General features: G+C 37.1%; 1 protein-coding gene across 2 annotated transcripts in view; it reads left to right on the top strand.

The window, feature by feature from the left end:
• LOC149067071 (voltage-dependent T-type calcium channel subunit alpha-1I-like) overlaps positions 1-20562 on the top strand; it is a 313211-nt gene that overhangs the window by 193417 nt on the left and 99232 nt on the right. For both annotated transcript variants that reach the window (XM_089252945.1, XM_089252946.1), the window contains exons 3-5: positions 5508-5605; positions 9982-10153; positions 12362-12647. In XM_089252945.1, the coding sequence (XP_089109071.1) occupies positions 5508-5605; positions 9982-10153; positions 12362-12647 (556 nt within the window). The remainder of the gene's footprint in view (positions 1-5507; positions 5606-9981; positions 10154-12361; positions 12648-20562) is intronic.

The following is a 20562-nucleotide window of genomic DNA, read 5'->3' as shown; positions in this document are numbered from 1 at the left end:
AGTTCTTTATCCTTTTTTTAAATCTTTAAAACCCAATATTTAGAGACCGAACTGTACATTTCTATGGAAAAATTGCCAAGCCGGAAGTTTGTTTTGACCGAGTGACGTCATTTCCTTGCATTTGATGTCGCTGCAGTCGCGGTGGCTGGATGCTCCCTCCTGTAATATATAATCTCTGTTGTCTGCTTCTCTCCAGGTTGCTTATCTTGGGCGTCTCCTTGTGTCCTGAAAAAATTACTGAACTGGCAATTCAAACTTCCAGTTCTGTTTGTGAGCTTAGCTTGTAGGGAGCCGAACAAACCGACTTCTTCTCTGTCGTCTGCTCATTACGATGCTCTTTGTTTTGGACGCCTCCTTATGCTCAAATAAAATAGCCGAACTTTTAATTCAAATATCCAGTTCAGTTTATGAGCTTTGTTTATAAGGAACTGAGCGGAATAAAGAATATAGTTTTTTTTACTTTAAACTTCATCACCACATGAGTCGCTTTTAAATTTGACGTTAGATGGCAGCACATTACTAGAAAGTGAAGCGTGGACAGATTCACTTTTTACGATCTCACCTGTCATCTGCTTGTGTGGAAGACCTTTGTTTTGGATGTCTCTTTGGGTCTTGAAAAAATTGCTGAACTGTAATTTTGATCTTTCAGGTCAGTTTATAAGCTTTGTTTCTAAGGAGCAAAGCTGGATGAAGAATTTAGTTTTTTATACCTGAGCTTCGCCATCACCACATAAGGCACTTCTAATTTTGAAAGCAGGTAGCAGCACCAACAATATTTTTAAAAATGAATTTCTTAAAGTATTCTAGACTAAATTAAAGTATTAAATTAATTTTAATTCCCTTTTAAAATTGTTAGTGCCATCGTGAATTCGCGGAAAATGCTACAAGCCAAAAAAAAAAACAAAAAAACTGCTATTGGCGGACGGCGTAACCTTTCGAGTCACCCGGTATATACGGATTTTGTCATTGCGTAACGCAGTGACAAAACTGTTCATGTGAACATAATATTGATTCATTATCAGGATTTCAAGCCCATCGGGAAATATAAATAAGGGGCCATTCAAGTATTACGTAAGCAGATTTTCAGTCATTTATGACCCCCCCCCCCTGTCAGCAAAACACTGAATGCACACAATGCTGTTTTTTTTCCCAAATTTCCTCATTTTTTGGGATTCGCATATCTCGGCGAATATTGCTCTTAGAAACGTGAAATTATTTTAGTTGTCATCGGAAAAGACAGAGCAACACCTTCTTAATTCGGTTCTTTGGCACACGGGGATGGTATAAAAAGTTGTTTTTTAATTTTATAACTAGACAACCCCTTACAACATGAATGACATATCTGAGTTGGACACGTGATTTGGATACTTTTTCTAGTTGGGTATGTCTCTAAGACTAACGGCTGGCCAGTAAAGTGGCATATGCCCTGTTACCCATGCAGTCTGCATATGCACGTAAAAAAATAGTTTGAGACGAAATACAGTCGACTCTCGTTTTAACGAATACCGTTATAACGGAAAAAAAATATTATACGAAGATACGCATTGAGCCAGTTATGGACATTTCAAAGTGAAGACTTACGTGAGAATTTATTGCACTTTTCTAAGAAATCAGCAGATGCAGTGAGTCTCAAATAAACGGATTTAAATTGCTTTAAATGTGGTCATACGCCATTTTATAATTTTTTTTTCGAATGTCCACAACATTGTTCTTGCAGGATAGGAAAATTGCATTGAAATTATTTGGGATGTTGCAGGCCAGTAGTAGGACAGCAGCAGGCTTACGTAGTAGGGCAGTTAATAGGAAGCATTACAGTATAGATTAAAAAAACTTTAAAGATGTGGTGTCAATCTTAGAGGAAGTCCCAATACATTATCTGCTTGGATTGCATACAGAAACCAATCAGCACAAACCAAATGACGTTAAGACCGTCTTAAATATGTTTAAAATCACGTTTTTCCTGTTAAATTGAAATGAATGGCATATGAACACTCGCGATTTTGAAACAACAGCAAATTTATGCAATTACAGTTTCTTAAGTTATGCAGAAATGTAGTTTTAAAAAATTTAATTTCGCGGGTATTTTTCCTCATGTATGATTTGGTCTCTTGGATGGAGTTCGTTATAACTGAATTCGACTTTATTTCTTTTCAGTGGAGGCAATAGGTTGCCACACCCCCTCCCCAAAAATTCATAAAAAAAATACCCCAGAGCAATCGTTCTTTATTCGATTTTTATAAATATATTCCCCATCAGACCACTTAGGTTTAGAGGTGCCGCGAGTTCGATACCCGGTTCGTCCTTGTCAGAAAACTTTCCTGATACAGGGGTACAGTAAAAATTGGCGACTTGACCGCAGCGAAAAATTGCTACTTCAGGGAGTCCCCCATCGAGGGGGTTAGCGCACCAACCTCTCGATGAGTATAAGAAATAAGCCTGCCGTTCGGAATCGGCAATAAATTGTAGGTCCCGGTCTAATTAGCCCTCGTGTGCAGAAAATGACGGACAAAAATGATCAATGATCAGACTACTCAGTGCCGGTTGAAGATAGCTTTGTGCTAAACTAGATGGCTATCCGTCTGTAATTGCATGAAAACGATGGGTTTTTTTACAAGCTTTCATTTTTCACTCATCGACTTCTTGGATTACATTTACTACCAGCACTCAAAAGAATGTCAATGAATGGTCAACAAATCTTTGTCTGATTTGTCTTTATGACAGCCGTCTTTGAATGAAAAGTCTTCGAACACACACAACTTTCTGTCTTCACAGTTACTCCATTTTGCTTTAAACCTCTTCTATAGTTTTTGTCAGGACCTACTGTCACCCCCAAGGCGTAAATCCACCGAGATTACATGAACCACTTTTTTTATTTCCTTCCTCATGTTAATGTTACTTGAATAGCGGAAAAATTGCGAAAAATATATTCTATACATTTTGTTTGAAATTGAATTTTTTTTAGAGTGACTAAAAAAATTTAATTCCACAAACTTCTTCGTGGCCCCCGTATCAGTAGCCGTGGCTCCCCTTTTGCCAGATTTTCATCCGTGCCCCCCCCGGAATATCCTAGGGCCCCCTGAGGCCGTATGGCCCCCGGTTGAGAACCACTGGTATACACGATAAATCACACTATAAACTATACATAATAATTCGTACGTTACGATAAATCAGTTACTATACATAACAACGGTTATTATGTATACTTACCAATCATCTTGGTAAGTTTAATAAATTTATCACTTTCACCAGCGAATATGAATAATGCCCAATCGTCACTGGAGAATTTGATAGGTACTCAAAAAAATTAGCACTTTTAAAAAAGATTATGCATAATAACCAAGTGTTTTAGGTAAATTTGATAAATGCTTGAAATTTATCACCTTTATCTGTAATTATGCATAATACCCCTAATTGCTATTGATAAATGTGAAAAAATAATGAAAGTAGACTAGTAGGTATGATGAATATGGTCGCACCTCGATATAATGACAACAAATCTTACGATCGTACCCCGGTATAATGATACAATACATGTTTGAATTATCATTAAATAGTACTGTATATCATATAGTACGATTGATCTTGGTTACCAACGACGCGATCTTTAGGTATTATGGATAACCGCCGATGAAAGAGATAATTTTTTTAGAATTTAATTAAATTCACCAACGACGCTTTGGTACTATGCATAATCGACGGTAAAAATGATTAGTTTACATAGGGAAAGTTATAAAACTTACCAAAATGCTCGGCGATTATGCATAATAACACATAACCGGATTTATCATGTTTTCCGTAACACATCAGTATTAGCATTGCATAATTATATCTGGGTCCGACTATATTCATCACACATACTAGACTCATTTGGGATTTTTTTCCATATTTATCAAGTGCACCAATTACACTAAGATATTATGCATAATCACAGATAAAGGCGACAAATTTGAAGTATTTATCAAATTTACCAACGACACTTGGATATATTATACATATTTACCTTTAAAAATGACAAATTTATCAAAACATACCAAGACGATAGGTAAGTATGCATAATAATCGGTTATTGTGTATAATTACCGATCATTTTTCGTAACATATGCATTCGGGCAAAATTTTTGGTGAATAATTGATGCCAAATGACATATCTATGTAAAATCTATCCAAAATCTCGCATATTAATCATATAAATACAGTAAAAGCACACCTCCCTCCCTTAACGGACACGCCTCAGATGCGGTCACCCCTCTTTCACGGACGAATTTTTTTGTCCCGTCAGTGACCGCAAGAGAGGGATTTTACTGTATTGTCAATATTTGCGTAAATATGGCGATACAGTAAATGATTTTCTGTTATTCGCATCACAACTTTAATAGCGAATAACAGAAAATCATTCAGTGTTAGTATGCATCAAAGTAGGAGAGACAGAAAATTTTCGAACCAACCGAATTCATTTAGTTATGAATTTCGCTGTTAGATGGCACAACTATCACTACTACTCAACCGTACATGCAACTCGTACACATTCGTCTGCGAAATTTCGAGCGAATCGGTACATGCCGGAATGTGGGTGTTCTGCGTACTGTAGCCCTGTGTGTGCAGCCCCTAACGTATTTATGTTGTGAAAGTGGTGATCTTGCTTCGTATTCTTGCTGGTGCAGCCATCTGTTTTCAATGTTTTGAAGTAAAGATGGTAAATGCTTGAATTTTTCATGTTATATGAATATCACGTTTTAGGTCTGTGTGGAGAGACCTTTTCAAATGAGACGCCGGCTCACAATCGCGCCTCCAAGTTGAAAAACTGCTAAAAAAAAGGTAGATGGCGCTGCAATCTGAAAGGACTCTATTTCAATACTTTCAGTTATACGGTGGATCCCATTATAACGTTTTTCGAAGAGAAAACCCATCACGAAAAATTAGAGCTGAGACTACGAGACCACTCAAACAGTCAGTTACTCGTATGGTCACTCACTCAATCAGGGCAGGTGAAATACCAAGGGCGAAATTTACCGGAGACGATACCTACCAGGGGTGAAATTTCCGGATCCCGAACCAATCACCAGTGAACTGTAGTTCAGGGTTAACATGATTTGCAGCAGTGGTCACGTACTTTGTGATCTCGAAATTTCCGGAATTTCCAGGAGACTAACAGCGCGATAACAAAACATTTCCCTATAACATGATATACACACGCCCCCACCCCCCTCCGCTTCCTACAACCAGAAACTTCAACAGTTTCCACAAGAAATATGGACGGCCTGCTTCGTTGGACTCTTGCCTCGAACCGTGCGACCACATACGTGTCATTTGACTCACTTAATTTGCATAAATGCTGCTTTCGTTCATATTACTGAAATTTATTACAGGTTTGTAACTTACACGGGACATTATGTTAACGTCAGGCAAACAAATTATACATTAATGTATTAAAGTGCAAATATTTGGAATCCTTTTGTGTATGGAAATGTAATGTCGTTGTGAAATGATGTTGTTTTCCTTCCATTTAGTGCATTTGAATATTGCCTGGATGTTGGGAACATAAACCTTTCTGCAATAAGGACAATCCGTGTTCTGCGACCGCTCAGGGCAATCAACCGAATACCGAGTAAGATTCCCTTTCTAAAACTTTTCATCTTGAACTGAATTCATGTTGTTTGACTGTAAGTGCTAAAATGTTTGATCATCATCATCAGATCCTTTAGTGTCCTCCAGTATGAGGTGTGACCTCCTCGAACACTGATGCACATTTGGCATCTATTGTGCATGCTGTATACCGAATTGTTGGGGAGAGCTAGAGGGATTTTATCCCATTCGTCTTGCAAGGCGAGTTTGAGTTCCTGTATGGTTCGAGGAGGGTTGTGTCTGAGCAATACGTCTGCCGAGTGCATCCCATGCGTGCTCAATGGAATTTAGGTCCGGCGAATATGCAGGCCATGTCATGCGCTCAATGTCTTCATTTGCTAGTGTGTCGTGCCCCATGCGGACGAGCATTGTCATCCATTAACAGAAAGTTTGGACTAACTGTACTTCGTAAAAGATGGACATGGCCCCAGGAGAATGTCGGTGCAATACCTCTTTTATTTTACGATACCTCATATACCTCCATCAAAGATATGAAGCGGAGTTCCACCGTTGTGCATGATACACAAATACACCATTACCTCTTAGCCAAACCGATCGATTTCCTAGACATTCTGCTGATGGTGATGCTTTGCTCTCTCCACAGTAGCTGGTGTTCAGAATCACCGTTGACGCTGTGTGAAACGCGATTCGTCAGAAAGAATAACTCTGTAACTAACTTCTCGGTTTACAGAAAATGTGCTCATTACACCAACGTAATATTTTTCAACGATGATGTGCCACATTGCTCATAGCAAAATGTATTTGACAAGCTTCCTTGCATACAAGCCAATATTATTCAATCACCTCGAAATTAAATACATTAAATTGAATTTCTCGCACATACTCTAGTGACAGTAGCGTTAGCAAGGTCTGCGGCCATCTGGCCAAAAGTAGTACTTCTGTTTCTTTTCGCCATCAAGCTGACATATCCATCCTCTTGAAGTGCGGTGATCCTCCCACGGCTTCCAGCACCCAGCAGACGTAGTGCTCAAAAACATAACCCTCCTCGAACCATACAGGAACTCAAAATCGCCTTGCAAGACAAATGGGATAAAATCCCTCGGACTCTCCTCAACAATTTAGTGGGCAGCATGCACAACCGAAGCCAAATGTTCATCAGCGTCCGAGAAGAACACCATGCCGAAGAACTCGCATCTGTCCCTATTTACGGCAGACTTCTAATTATACGACTCTATCATAATTATTACAGTCAAATAAATACTGTATATTCATATCACATATTTGTCAAACATAAACCTTTTTTCGATAAATTATATTTTGACTTACAGTACCCATCATTTTTTGGCGATTTTTCAGAAATTTTGGCGATAATTGGCGATAATTTACTCGCCTTCGGCATTTTCTGACAACTTAACAACTTAACTTGTCTTTAACAATTTTATGGCTGTAACTGGCAACTGTTATTGGCAAGCCTTTGGCTTTTTTTTTTCTTTTTTTGCTAAGATTAGCAACTTTACTTGCTGCGACAACTTTTTTCGATACCCCGTATATTTATGAAAGTGAGATGATCAGCCTAAGTATTCATCGTGTTGTGTGCATATTGATACTTTTCTACTGGCAGGATGGAACACCTTGGCGGGCCGCATTTGGCCCGCGGGTTGGAGGTTGGGCACCCGTGACGAAGAAGAGTTTGGCGAAATGTTGTATATAATTTTGTTTTTCCCCTTTTACCCATCTATTACTTGATATTTAACTATCAATCCCCCTCTCCATTTATATTTGTGTTTATATATTAAGTGTACATATAAATATTTTTTTCCCCTTCACACATTATACTTTTTTTATATCAAAAATTCATCATCCAAGTATGTGACAATCATGTTCACCTTGAATGAAAAGTTGTCTTTATTTGTATCTGTATGTTTGTACATCTCTTTTGCTAAATAAATAAATAAAAATAAAATGTTTTGCGGATTGGCGGTTGTGAGGAACACTGGTTTAAAGAACATTTTAACATGTTTTTTCATCTGTCTCTTCCCTTTGAAAGTTGAACATTTTATAGTTTGTGATCCTAATAACGTCGATGTCCATTAATCTTTCATCACCGCCAGTAAATTTTCTATCACAACTTCTGGATTTTTAACGGAAAATTAATAAAAATAATCCCTCGGTCCACGTGTATTATTTATTATTTGGAACTTTCTTATGTCATAATAATCCGCGAAACCTCATAAATACCAAGAAGACGAACAAGGAGAAGGGAAGAAAAATTCTTTCCTAAGGTTAAGTATAAATATAAGGAAGTAAACTGAGCCGTATTCAGCTGATTAAGTCGTAAATATCCGAATAAGGTCGCAGGCAGGAACTCCACCATGTTAGAAAAAAAAAAAAAGAACTTGGGGACTTTGTTGTTAGAGATCGTAAAAGTAACTTTGACTGAAAGGGAATTATGAGGAATTATCGTGGATGTGGAGAAGGAGAGGGGGTTGCATGGAATTCTTTTGAAGACCTTATTCTTCTTTGTTTTAGATAGTTTTACGTCATCTCATTAATAATGCATCAATTGTTATCATTCTACTGGTTATTAGGGAGACATCCCTTCACATTTCGGTGTAAATGGATATTCACTTTTATTCTCGTCTTTTTAACTTTTATCGATTTTTTAATCGATTTTTAAAACATTACACATATCGATTTCGGATATAAATTGCAATACTAAGTCTTTATCATCGATTGAATACATAGTGTGAGAGTAAAATAATTTCGCCTATTCAAATTATTCTCTGCAGTTGCATCCAATAGTCGGATCAATACCGGATATGCATATTCTATAGTTTCGATTCAAAATTTTACCCAAGCTTATTGCAACAGTGGGTAATGAGACAATGTGAGTCTCCTACGAAACCACAACATTTTACTTGTATTATACAAATACATACTCACCTTTATTATTTGTTCGAGTTAAAAAGAGTCAGAATTTACAATATTTCTGTAATTTGCATTTCCATCTTCTAAGAGGTTCTTCTTGAGCATATTGGTTTAAAAAATTACATCAAGTAGATTGAAATTTCAAAATGCCTCTTAAAATGCCACATCACTTTTTGCTCTCTGTTTAAAAAAAATTGATACATCTAAACTGAAATTAATAAACGAAAATGTTCATGCAAATGGACATCAACTTGATCGAATGAGTGTTATATGTCTTTCCTGATTATGTATGTAAACCTAAAACATATTTCAATCTTAACATTACGAGTGCAAAAAAGGACATTTCTGCGAATGTAATATTGTGTATGTATTTGCTTGAACAGTGTGAGAAAAAGCGTGCTGATTTAGTAATAGTTATTACATTATAAGGGATTTGATACATCAAGAGATTGAATCGATAAGTCTAGTCTACTGCGCAGATCTGGATTAGAACTCAACCCCTCGTGAATCTCACAGTTAGTGTTGTCAAGCGATAATAGGTGCTTGCATTGGGATAGCTTCTTTCTTTTGAAGGATTCTTTTCATTGTGATAGGTTTAACATCAAATACCCACCTCCAGATATCACAAATTCACCGAAGTATCGATGAAGTTTGTTGGGCATGGTCGAATTTTCAATACAATCTGAGTTTCACCACCACCGATCAAAGTCATTAGCTGCAGGAACCAGAAAATAAAATAGACAAATAAAAAAGACCCCCCCCCCCCCTCTGGGTGCAGTTGTGCATTAGGCTCTCTACCATTCGATTCCAGATATTGAAGATTTCTCACGCATCCAAGAAGCTGTAACAATTTGCTTAGGTAAAATCTAGGTGGTAAATGAAAATTGCTTCTCTAACGTTTCTCCCAAAAAACTCAACATACACCACTTATTCAAACAAGTTCGTTTGCATGTAAATATTCATTTATTAACCGTTTCAATTCAGAAGCTCTAATTTTTTTAGAGTTTCGCAAGTTTTGAAATGTTCCAATTCCAAGTTTCAGAAGTTTTTTTAAATTTTTGCCACAAGTTCCTGATTTTTTTTCAGTTTTTCTTGACACAAGTTTCAGAATGATTGTTATAATTTTTTTTGAAACGAAGAGGAAAGAGTAATTTGACATTTTGGCACATGCAATCTCTACATGATGCAAATTTTTCACCACCGATATGATCCAGAAGAGCCTCATTGACGATGGCAATACAAATTAAAGCCATAATGTAAGTTTGGGCTTTGCAACTGCGCTCATAACTTTCTGGGATATTCTAATTGTTTTAAAGAAACTTGTATGTATTTAAAAAATACGACTAATGCGTCTAAAGTCTAAACTCTTCGTGAAGTGTGAAATCTGGCCAATGTCGGGATGCCACACACACTTCCGACGTTGCTCTCACCATACATTAAATATATATATTTTTTTCGTTTATTTTTTAGGTATGCGAATTTTAGTTATGCTGCTTCTCGATACTCTTCCAATGTTAGGAAATGTGTTGCTTCTGTGTTTTTTTGTATTCTTCATCTTTGGTATCGTCGGCGTACAATTATGGGCAGGTCTTTTACGGCAGAGGTGCTACATTGAACTGCCGAGAGACGTGCCCTTACCAAGGTAAGTCTTTCTTTTTTCCATCTATCTCGTTCGTGCCTGACTCTTCTCTGGGAGTGCGTTTCTTTAGCCTTATTTTTACTTAGTACGTGACGAGTCAACTCGATTTTTAGGGAATTTACTAAGAGAGGTGTTATTAAGAGAAAATGTAAGGGGAAAAAACGTAGGATTTTCTTCTGAAACTTCATTTTCATGCTATTATCATCACCTTCTCGTGTGGATGATGTGATGCTTGCGAGAGTGCGCGTGTTGCATTAAACGAATGAAGTCTTTTTTTTTTTCCCCTCCTCCCTTCGCTAATGCAAATGACTTTTTCCATGAGCACTTAACGTCCTCATCCCCACTGAAAAGAAATCGAATTGCCTCTTCACTAACTTGTAAACGACTTCTACTTAGCATAATTATCAGACACGAATGACAAGCAGGGAGTAAGGCTGAACAAAAAAAATCGAATCATTTCATAGTCGAGTGGCTTTTGCTGTTCTCGACGGTTCTTCATCATCATCTCCGAAACTTTGTTAGTGGTCGGGAAATATTTGGCTCATTTTTTTTCTATGTGATTTTCGGTGAAATCTCGAAGTGCTAATGATCAGCATCGAGCGGATATCGCGCATTGCTTCGTAGTAAAGTTAGGCGTCACCATCCCAACAACTACGAGATAAAACCGTGTGTTTAAAATCCACCACCGGAAAATTCATCGACAAAAATTCACCGAAAGAAAAATTCAGCATTTTTTTAAAATAATAACGTGATCTTAACTTATTCCCAAGGGATCAGCATGATCCGTCCAGGGAATTTGTTAGTGTTAGTAGACATCCATGCCCGAACTGGGATTCGAACCCAGACCTGCACAGTGAGAAGGTAGTTCCCTAACCACTCGACTGCCAGGCGACATATTTTGCATTTACATTTATGCGTTATGCATTATGCAATTTGCATTATTTTGCATTTGCAAAATTCACCGAAAGAAACTTCACCATTTGCGAAAATCACCGAAAAAAAATTCAACGAAAGAAAAATTTACCATTTGCCAAATTCATCTACAAATCGACAAAGTGATATAATGGGTCAACAAATGAGCGAGTAAATGAGCATGTGAACAAATGAGCAAATCAATAAGTCCCTTATACAGCCGCTCACTCGCTTGGTCAACCATGCGGTCACTTGTACGGTAGTTCACTCGATCACTATTATGGTCATTCATACGGTTACTCACTTCCGACATAACCCTGCCTCATTTGAGGTAACGGAAGTAAGTTGCTTTGCATCAGTCCGGGGTTGAGAGCGGTTCTATCTATCTATTCACTTGGTCATTCATCCACGCATTCGCTCACTCACTCGGCCACTCCTGTGGTTACTCACTCACTCTGTCACTGATGTGGTTACTCACTCCTCGGTCACTCATGTGATTACTCACTCCGTCGGCCACTCATGTGGTGACACACTCACCCCTTCCTCGGTCACTCATAAAGTTACTCACTTGCTCATTCATAAACTCATTTGGTCACTCTCTTGCTTAATCACTCGATCACTCGCTCCCTCAATGGTGACGAACTTTTGTCGGTGAACGGTGTATGCATTTATGAAAATTTAAATGATTTCACACACACACAGACAAATATATGCGAACTTTTGAAATCATGTTCCGGAAAATTTATGAATGTTTATGAAATTTCAAAAAAATCTATGGGAAATATGAAATTTTTAGGTTTCAGAAATTTATGTGAATTTCTGAGACAAAATTAAAGAAAAAATAACTGGAAACTTCTGAAAAATTCCGTTTCTAAAACTTTATGGAATTTTCTAAAAACACGTTTCAATTATTTTTAAAAATATTTATGTAAATTTCTGAAATTTCGAGGTTTTGAATGTTTATAAAGAGATTTCAAAAATTCTAAAATCAGGATTCAATTTTGTTTCCATTAAATTAAACAAATTTCTGAAATTCTGTTGCAAAAAATTCATTGAATTCCCTCCTCCCCAGAGCAAATTATTTCTGAAGAAAGCAAACCCACGTAGTTGGAAAAACATCGATAAGAAACTTGAACCAACGACTGCCTTTTAGCCCAAAATAGAATTTTTTTTTTTTGTCTCACAGAGTTTATTCAACTGATAATTTGAATACAATCGAAGATCGATCATGATTTTCCATAACGTAAAAATATTATATTCATGAATTATATTGTCATAGATTTCTCCATGTCTTTTCAGAAATGTTTCGACTTTCTTCTACGACCCAGATGACCCGGATTCCGAATACATTTGTAGCTTGGACAAGGACAGTGGGATGCACAAGTGCGGCAACTTCCCACCGTACACGTACCACGGCAAGATTTGCAACTCGTCAGCAGTTCCGTTCAGTAACACCACACCCAATGAAGCTTCGTGCATCAACTGGAATAAATATTACGTAAGGTGCAGGGCAGGGGACAAGAATCCATTCCAGGGTGCGATCTCCTTCGACAACATTGGGCTCGCTTGGGTCGCCATTTTTCTTGTAAGCGTTCTTGTTTCCCTCCAGATTATAGTGAAAATCGTGTTATAACTTTTGTCATATTAAATTTCAATGGGTAATTTTACACTAAAAGTACGAGGGCTCATCAAAAACAGAATCAGAATGATTCTATTACCCAGAAACCTTATTTTTTTGCCAGAGTCCAGCATGGTGCGTGTGCGTGCGTGTTTTTTTTTTTTTTTTGAAGTAGACTGTCCCTATCTTTAATGATTGTAGTGTAATCGTTTCAACGCCATCTATAGCTACCTCCTGTACTTATAGGAAGTGTTGCCTGTTGGCCCACTAGAGTGGGTTGCCACAGTTTCCAATACTCCCCACTTAACGGCAGTAACCCGATACCCCAGTGAGAATCTGAGTTTAGGTTCAGTATTTTAGCACCCCGCCCCCGTCCACTTGTATGCACTTGACCTTTCCAAGAATACCTGAGACGGGTTCGGGGTTCGGTCTTGTCTTCCAAGAATAGTAGACACGTCGGATTCAATCACGTCTTTCAGGAATGCAGACACGTCCTCCAAGAATTGCAGACACGTCTCCCAGGAACAGCAGACACGTCTCCCAGGAACAGCAGACACGTCTCCTAAGAATGCTAGACACTCGGGTTCGGTCAAGTCTTCCAAGAATACCAGGCATGTCGGGTCAATCATGTCTTTCAAAAATTGCAGACACGTGTCCCAAGAATACCAAACACGTCAGGTTCAGTCACGTCTTACAAGAATAGCAGACACGTCCAACGAATCATGTGCTTGTCGAAAGGAACCATATTAATCGAGACTCGAACTAATGCTGTTTGTAATATAACTTCCTGCGTATATTCTGAGGTAGCGTATAATCCGCAGGTGAAAATTTCATCACACTAAAGAAGAATTCCTTTAGTTCGCAGCCTACGTATTATTCCCCTTCTATCCATATTAAATAGCAAAAGATTTGCAGAATCAAAAAATATATAAGCCCCGCTTGTGTGCTTATCTTATTACTTTTGATAAGCTTTCCTAAATCCATCGGCTTATCTCTGACTTACACTTCACCTTAAATCCAATGAAGAAAAGATCCGGGGGAGAAAAAGAAATATAGATTTTTTTTTTTTCTAGTAAAAACAGAATTTTCGACAGAAAATAAGAAGGAAGAAATAAAAACTAGCTCATTGCAGCTGAGGTTTGCCAAATTTCTTATTTATTTTGTTTTCTCCGTATCTTCGAAGTATCGTCCAGGAAATCGATTGAGAATTTCTTCGATATTTTCCATCAAAAACATTGAAAACTAAAAAAAAAAAAAAATGCAAAAATTCAGCAAGAAGTGTTAAAAACCTGACGAAAAATGTGTTGAAGTTTTTCCCAGGATGTGATGATTGATGACAAATGACTGCGATATAGTTCTAACGTTAATATAATTCTTTCTTTTTTTTTAAACCGTTCCGATGATAAACTTCAGGCAACTTCGTGTTGTTTTTTTTCATCTCAATTCAAAGTTTAAAAGAACAGAAATCATGGAACCATAAATTATATATTTTTCAAGTGTAAATAAAGAGACGCCATTATGGAATTCAGGCTCGTTTTGTGAAATGTAGACATGTGTCAGACGCAAGTTCATTCCGTATAATGATCGATTACGTGATTTCCTGAAAAAAAATATTCTCGTATCATCTAGGGAAGAAAAGTTTTTTGATGTTTACGTGAGTTGAATTTTAATCAACTTTTATTATTTTTTGAAAAACATTTCTCGGGGGAAGTTTTCTTGCAAATGTGGTCGAAAGTCTGCTTAATCATCAAGAAATCTATCCACGTGTTTTGAAATTTTTTATTGTAGCAAAAAAAAAATTTCAAGCTCAATCTTTCTGGTAAATACAACCGCTGCACAGAAATTTCTGAAATTTAGATCACGTTCTTTCCGAGATAAGATTTCTCTTTCATTCAATGTTCGGATCATTTAACATGAGTGAGGAACTTTCCATAAGATGTTGGCTGAGCATATTTCCTCGAGGAAAAATATACAAGAAATTGTGATTCAAAATACGAGATATCACCCGTGTTTGCTAAAAATGACACTAAAGGTATACATAGTTGTCAACTATTGCTAAATAATCACCAATGGCGGGAAATGAGGTACTACTGCAAATCGCAGTTGCATTAAAATGAATTCTACGAAAAGGATGTCTAACAAATATTCGAGATGAATGTTAATATTTTTTGTCATAGTTGTCATAAGTTATAATTGAGGAAAATAATTTTGATCCTTTATTTCAGGGGAGAGTAATAATTCAGGAAGGCTTTGTTGAAAACACGAGGAAAAAGCTGGTCATTTTTTATGAAAAAGTTGAGACGGCCACAAAATCACAGCGAAAATACGGGAATGTCCCTTGAAATAAGGATCGTATGCTGTCACCCTATATAAATGCACAAATGGATTTAGTTATAATGAATCCCATCCAGAAATTATTTCCAATCAAGAACCTAAAGAAAACTCCTCATCATATAATTCGATTCGACATCAATTATCATTATTGATGGTTATAAATTTTAATTTTCTGATTCAAGATCTCTCAACTTGGGACCGTATGGGCTTGTTTTCTTCTTTGGCAGTGGTTAGTAGCGTACTGCAAGAACTTCATTAACTTCAATGATTGGTCGAACTGATGCATTCTGCTTGGGCTTTGAATACTTTTAAATACTGCCGAGTCTGATGTGTCTTCCCGGGAAGCTCTCTTGAACGGAATTGAACCCGAATTAACAAATCTGATAAAACCAAGTTTTTATTAGTTAAATCGTTGTATCGGGGTTTATATTAACACAAATATATATAATAGCACTTCTTTACAGCAGACTGACTCAGGTCATATCGCCATAAAGCAATTTGCTACTGATCGAGTTGGCTCTCTTTAGTCAAGTTATACCTGTCCTTGGTCGGAGGGGGGCCTTCTATCGGTGGTCGCCTGAGGTTCAATAGGGAAAGAACTTTTCTATATCGTTTCCCGGAATCGTACTCGCAAACCCTTCATGGTGGTAGACGAGCATCTCACAACAGCACCTCCAAATATATGTACAGAAACTTAAAAAAACGTTAAATCGGAGTTCGATATAAAGGGGTCCGATTGTACTTGAAGCAATACAATCGAATAACTTTCAATAGATCCAAATTTTCCAAAAATACGGGCTGTCCAAGAACTCTACCAGGTGATAGTGCACGTCGACACAAACAATTTTGAACCTAGGGTCGTAAATGACTTGTATTTTCAGCGTATGTTAACCACTAATTTCAACCACTAGTGCGTAAAAAAAAGGATGGGGGGGGGGAGCAAAAAAGATCATTAAGTAACCTTGAAATTAAGAGACACAAAATATAATTAGGCCCTCCTCACACGGGAATACTGATGTTGCGCCTAGATACCAGAAAATCCCCCCAACACACATGTATTTCAAGGGTGCCACACAGACGAGCATATTGGAGTACATTGGCATCATTTTTCCTCGGTCTCTTTGGTTTGTGAATTATTTTGAGAGTGCCCGTGAGGGAGAACGGGCAACTCTGGAGCCGTTCTGTCTCTTGGTCTCTTAATCTCCGGGCTACGCGAGATAGATTTAAGTAGGCCGTGTGAGGAGAACCTCAGAGAGGGGGAAAAAGGCAATTTTTATCCCTCCGTGATTCAGTTTGAGGAAGAAATTTTCCCTGTCATCCCTAATGATGTGAGCAAGGTTGCCATATTTTGTCGACTTCTAAAGTGAGGAAGCGCTCTTTTACCCCCCCCCCCCCCCGTATAAGCGAGTTGACATCCTGGAGTCCATTGAAGAAACTGTTTGTCTTGGCGCATACCATTAACCCTCACATTTTGGCGGTATATTTCGAGACAACATGCATAGCATAACTGCCAAATCTCCCGGATTTCTACTCCATCTCCAGGACTCACGAAAAGTTCGTATATCTACCGAATTTTGAAACGTGATTGCAAAAAATCCCTACTTTTGTGGAAAACAATTTTTGTGGAGATGCATTAGCAGGAGTTTAATAACATAACATAGCTGCCAAGTCTCCCGGATTTCTACGCTATCTCCCAAACTCACGAAAAATTCTTATACCTCCAGAATTTCAACCGTGATCGTAAGAACTCCCTACGTTTAGGGAAAAATTATTCCCAAAGAATTTATACATGGATGAAATATATGCTTTAGGTATTAATCCTCCAAAATGCGTCACATTCTTAATGCAAATTGTCACCATTGCGTCAAATAACAAAAAAAGTATTTAATTGTCAGTGGGAAAATAGAAAATTCATCAAACAGCCAGCGCCAATTCGGCCTTGTGACATCGAAAATTGGCGAGATGACTTGTATTTGCTTTGACCATATGTCCCGTTGAATCTATGGCGCCATTTGGAGCCGATGGCAATTTTTTTGGTGGCGTGATTTGATTGGAAAAAAAAAAGAGAGAGGTAATTTAACCTACTGGTGACTTGTCTTTGCACTATATCACGTTTCCGCAAAAGGGGAAAATCCCTTCAATTTTACTTTTAAAAATGGAAATCCCTAAATTGTTTTCCAAAAAAATCCCTTTCGAATTCATTTATATACAGAATTTTGATCTACGTAAAAACTTCCCTAATTCTAGTTCTCAAAAATTGGCAGCTATGACATAAGAACACCATAGAAGAAAATCGTAAAGAAGTGACCCGGTAAGCGGAGCGACGTGTTATGCGGGTGACCCACTAAAGAGGACTTAACTGTAACTGGCTCAATCTGTAACATAATTTAACTCGAAATTTCCCTCATCTCATAATCCCCTTAATTCCAAATTTTTGTTCTTGGATAACGACTAATATAACAATAATTTCATAGTTAAATAATGTTATTAATGATGGTTATTATTTCTTTGGAGCTGGAAAAATTCCCCTTGATTATTTTATACGTACTTATTGCATAAAAGCCGCTCAAGATTCTATAAAGCTGGGAAAAAGGCGTCCCATGGAATGAATTTTTGCATGGAAATAGTATAGTTTTCTTTTTTAAAATATAGAGGATCGTTTTATTCCTCGCTAATTAGAGGATGCGAACGGTGCCACGTGTGGTCCTAAGCGCTAAAAAGGCGAGTTAAAAACTAAATATATATATATATATATATATATTCCTGTAATAAAAAAACATAACGGAATATCCCAGACGAGGAAAGGGTTATGTTGATGGAAGGTCATAATTATTCGGCCTGTCTTATTAACGAGATGGGTTCATTAATCATTTGTTAATAATTTATTCTTCGTTCGTTAATCATTTCAAGCCATAATTAGTCCTTAAATAATTTCTCTTCTCTTTTTTTTCCCCTCCCCTTTAGAAATTTTTAAGGAAATTTTATTAATTCTTCCGAAATATTTATTTTTTTTGCCCTTTCGAAGAATAAGAGAAAAAAATTTATCGGAAATTTATGGGCGTTATTTTATTGCGTTTTTAAAGTGTTTATGTAACTTTTAATTGATGTAATGAGAAATTGCGTTGTTCGTGTAATAATTATGTTTCGCGATTTCCAAAACTCTGACACTGTCACACGATATTTTAAGGTCAACAAAATGGTTTTATAACCGAGGTATTTTATATATTGATATGGAACATATATAGGGTGTTCCATAAATTCGTTAATAGCTTAAAAATTCATACAACGAGTAATTTGAATAGATATAGCCAAGCTCGATTGTAACTAACTCGAAGATTCCACGAAAATTTGTCATTATAAGTCATATATTTGTCATATACACCAAGGTTGGCGCTTTCAAAACCATTCAAATATGAAAGAGGGAAAGATATATTTGAGCGGGGAAAAATACGGGACATTGAAATTTTTTGGACATTTTGATGCAAAAATGTTACTAATTGTCAGCGAAATCGCCATTAACGAGAGTGAATGCGATTTCATAATTTATAAATTTTGTTGAATATTTATGATCATATTCAGTATATCTTACACATTTTGCCATATTTCATTTTTTTTCATTACATTTTAGCAGATTCGCTGTATCACTCCGTTACTCGCCAAGAATTACTTATACGTAGTATTTGTCACTTTCGCCGACATCTGGCAACATGTTTGATGATAATCGCAATGTCCCGTATCAATTATCCCAATTTCCATTATTTTTCACGATCAAATATAGTCACCCCCCCTAATCATAAGGAAATAAAAACTTCATTTGATTGCCTCTGATTATATTTTTCCTCGAAATATGTCTTTAAAACGTCAACCTCAGTTGTAACGGTGCCTTGGTTATTATAACGAAAAAAATTCGCAGAATCTCCGATGTCGTTATAACCGAGTTTGACTGTACACATATAATTTCTAAATTATCCAAATTATCTTCATTCTCGAATTTAATAAAGATTTAGAATTGTAATGAAACCTTCATTAGAAAGATGGAGCATTTTTATGAAAAAGTATGGCAAAGTTATAAGGATAAATATGGAGATGTCCCCTTAAACGGATCATATTAATACACATTCATGTTTCTGGCATGGGGGGGGGGGGAGAGTTGATATGAATTTAGTGAACTTTTTTCATTTCTTCGTAAGGGAGGATTCTTGAGCTATAAGTCACAACTCAAACTTACTTCGCAGGAGCTTCCCAGATGGGTGGTTTTAAACCAACTTATAGCTAGGGATTCTTTAGTCTGGACCGACTCAACTTCCGAGGGCAAACTTCGGGGGCTTCCGAGAAGGATCGCATTAACAATCCTTTTATAAACGAACTTATTGAACAGTTCCAAAGCTGATCCTGTTGATGGTTTTGGATCACAGTTGAAAAGGTTAGGAACCCTTGGAATAGGACGACATACGAGCATTCCCTCAGTGTGATGAGCTTTAATTCCAGTAATTTCTTGTTGAAATGATATAAAAACGGAGGCAAAAGCGTCGTTATATCGAAGACGTTGCGTTTTCAATGACGTTGTGAGCAAGGTTGATCGACATTGTTCTCTGTGGAAATCAGCCGGGAACGTCGTTACAACCGACTCCCCATACTTAGAATGCCAGATATGTTCCATTGGACTAGGGAAAACTTCACAGAGCTAGCTACCTACGAATATCCCATCGTATGACCATATCAAGATGGACTTGCTGAAATTCGTAAATCACGACAAAACATTGAAACTCGTCACTTACATGCGTAATATCCAGTGAAAACTGGATATTACGCATGTGAGATTGCGTATATAATTCAATATCATGAATCCTGCTGCTCTTATTTTCAGAAATAGCAGAAATTTAGATACCGGGACATAATGAGACCGGGATAAAGTATGAATGAATTGAATACCCGATAAGAAACTAATAATTATCAATTAAGCAATAAACGATAATGATGAATAATCTTCCCTCCCGCTTTCGCAGTGATCGATTTGATTTTATCTATTGATTTTTCTGAACTAAAAGCCAATACCGATACCCAATTTTTATTTTCCATTTACTAATTTTTTTGAAAATTTTACAATGTACAGTATCATCATAAGAAAAATCAAAAACCATCCACAAAACTCAAAATATTGAAAGAAAAAAAAATCTTCATAGTTGAGAATTGTTCTTGATAATCGATAAAATTTGATCAGTTTCTTTTCAGGCATATTCATTGACTACTTCTGTGATGAATCTGGTTTCATTTGTGGCCTCCTATTGGTAACTGAATCAATCTGCAGTAGGGTTGTTCCAATCGCTGCAACACATCGTTTGATTCAGTCCACAAAGTCACTCGTAAGACTCAACTATTGTTACCTGTTATCAGCTTCTCGGTAAGCCCGGGGGAATCAATGTATATCCAAGACTCTAGTCTGGCTTCTACTCTCCAAACAGATGAATGAGGTCACTGTCTGGGTGTACCTGACGTCTTATTCTAGCAGATCTCCTAACAGACATGAGTGGCTCTCTATCTGGTTCTG

Source organism: Pholcus phalangioides, unplaced genomic scaffold (genome assembly GCF_987345545.1).
Source record: "Pholcus phalangioides strain wild (caught in Gottingen) unplaced genomic scaffold, Ppha-v1.0 ptg000031l_1, whole genome shotgun sequence".
Lineage (NCBI taxonomy): Eukaryota > Metazoa > Arthropoda > Arachnida > Araneae > Pholcidae > Pholcus > Pholcus phalangioides.
This window is presented reverse-complemented; position numbering and strand designations above follow the sequence as displayed.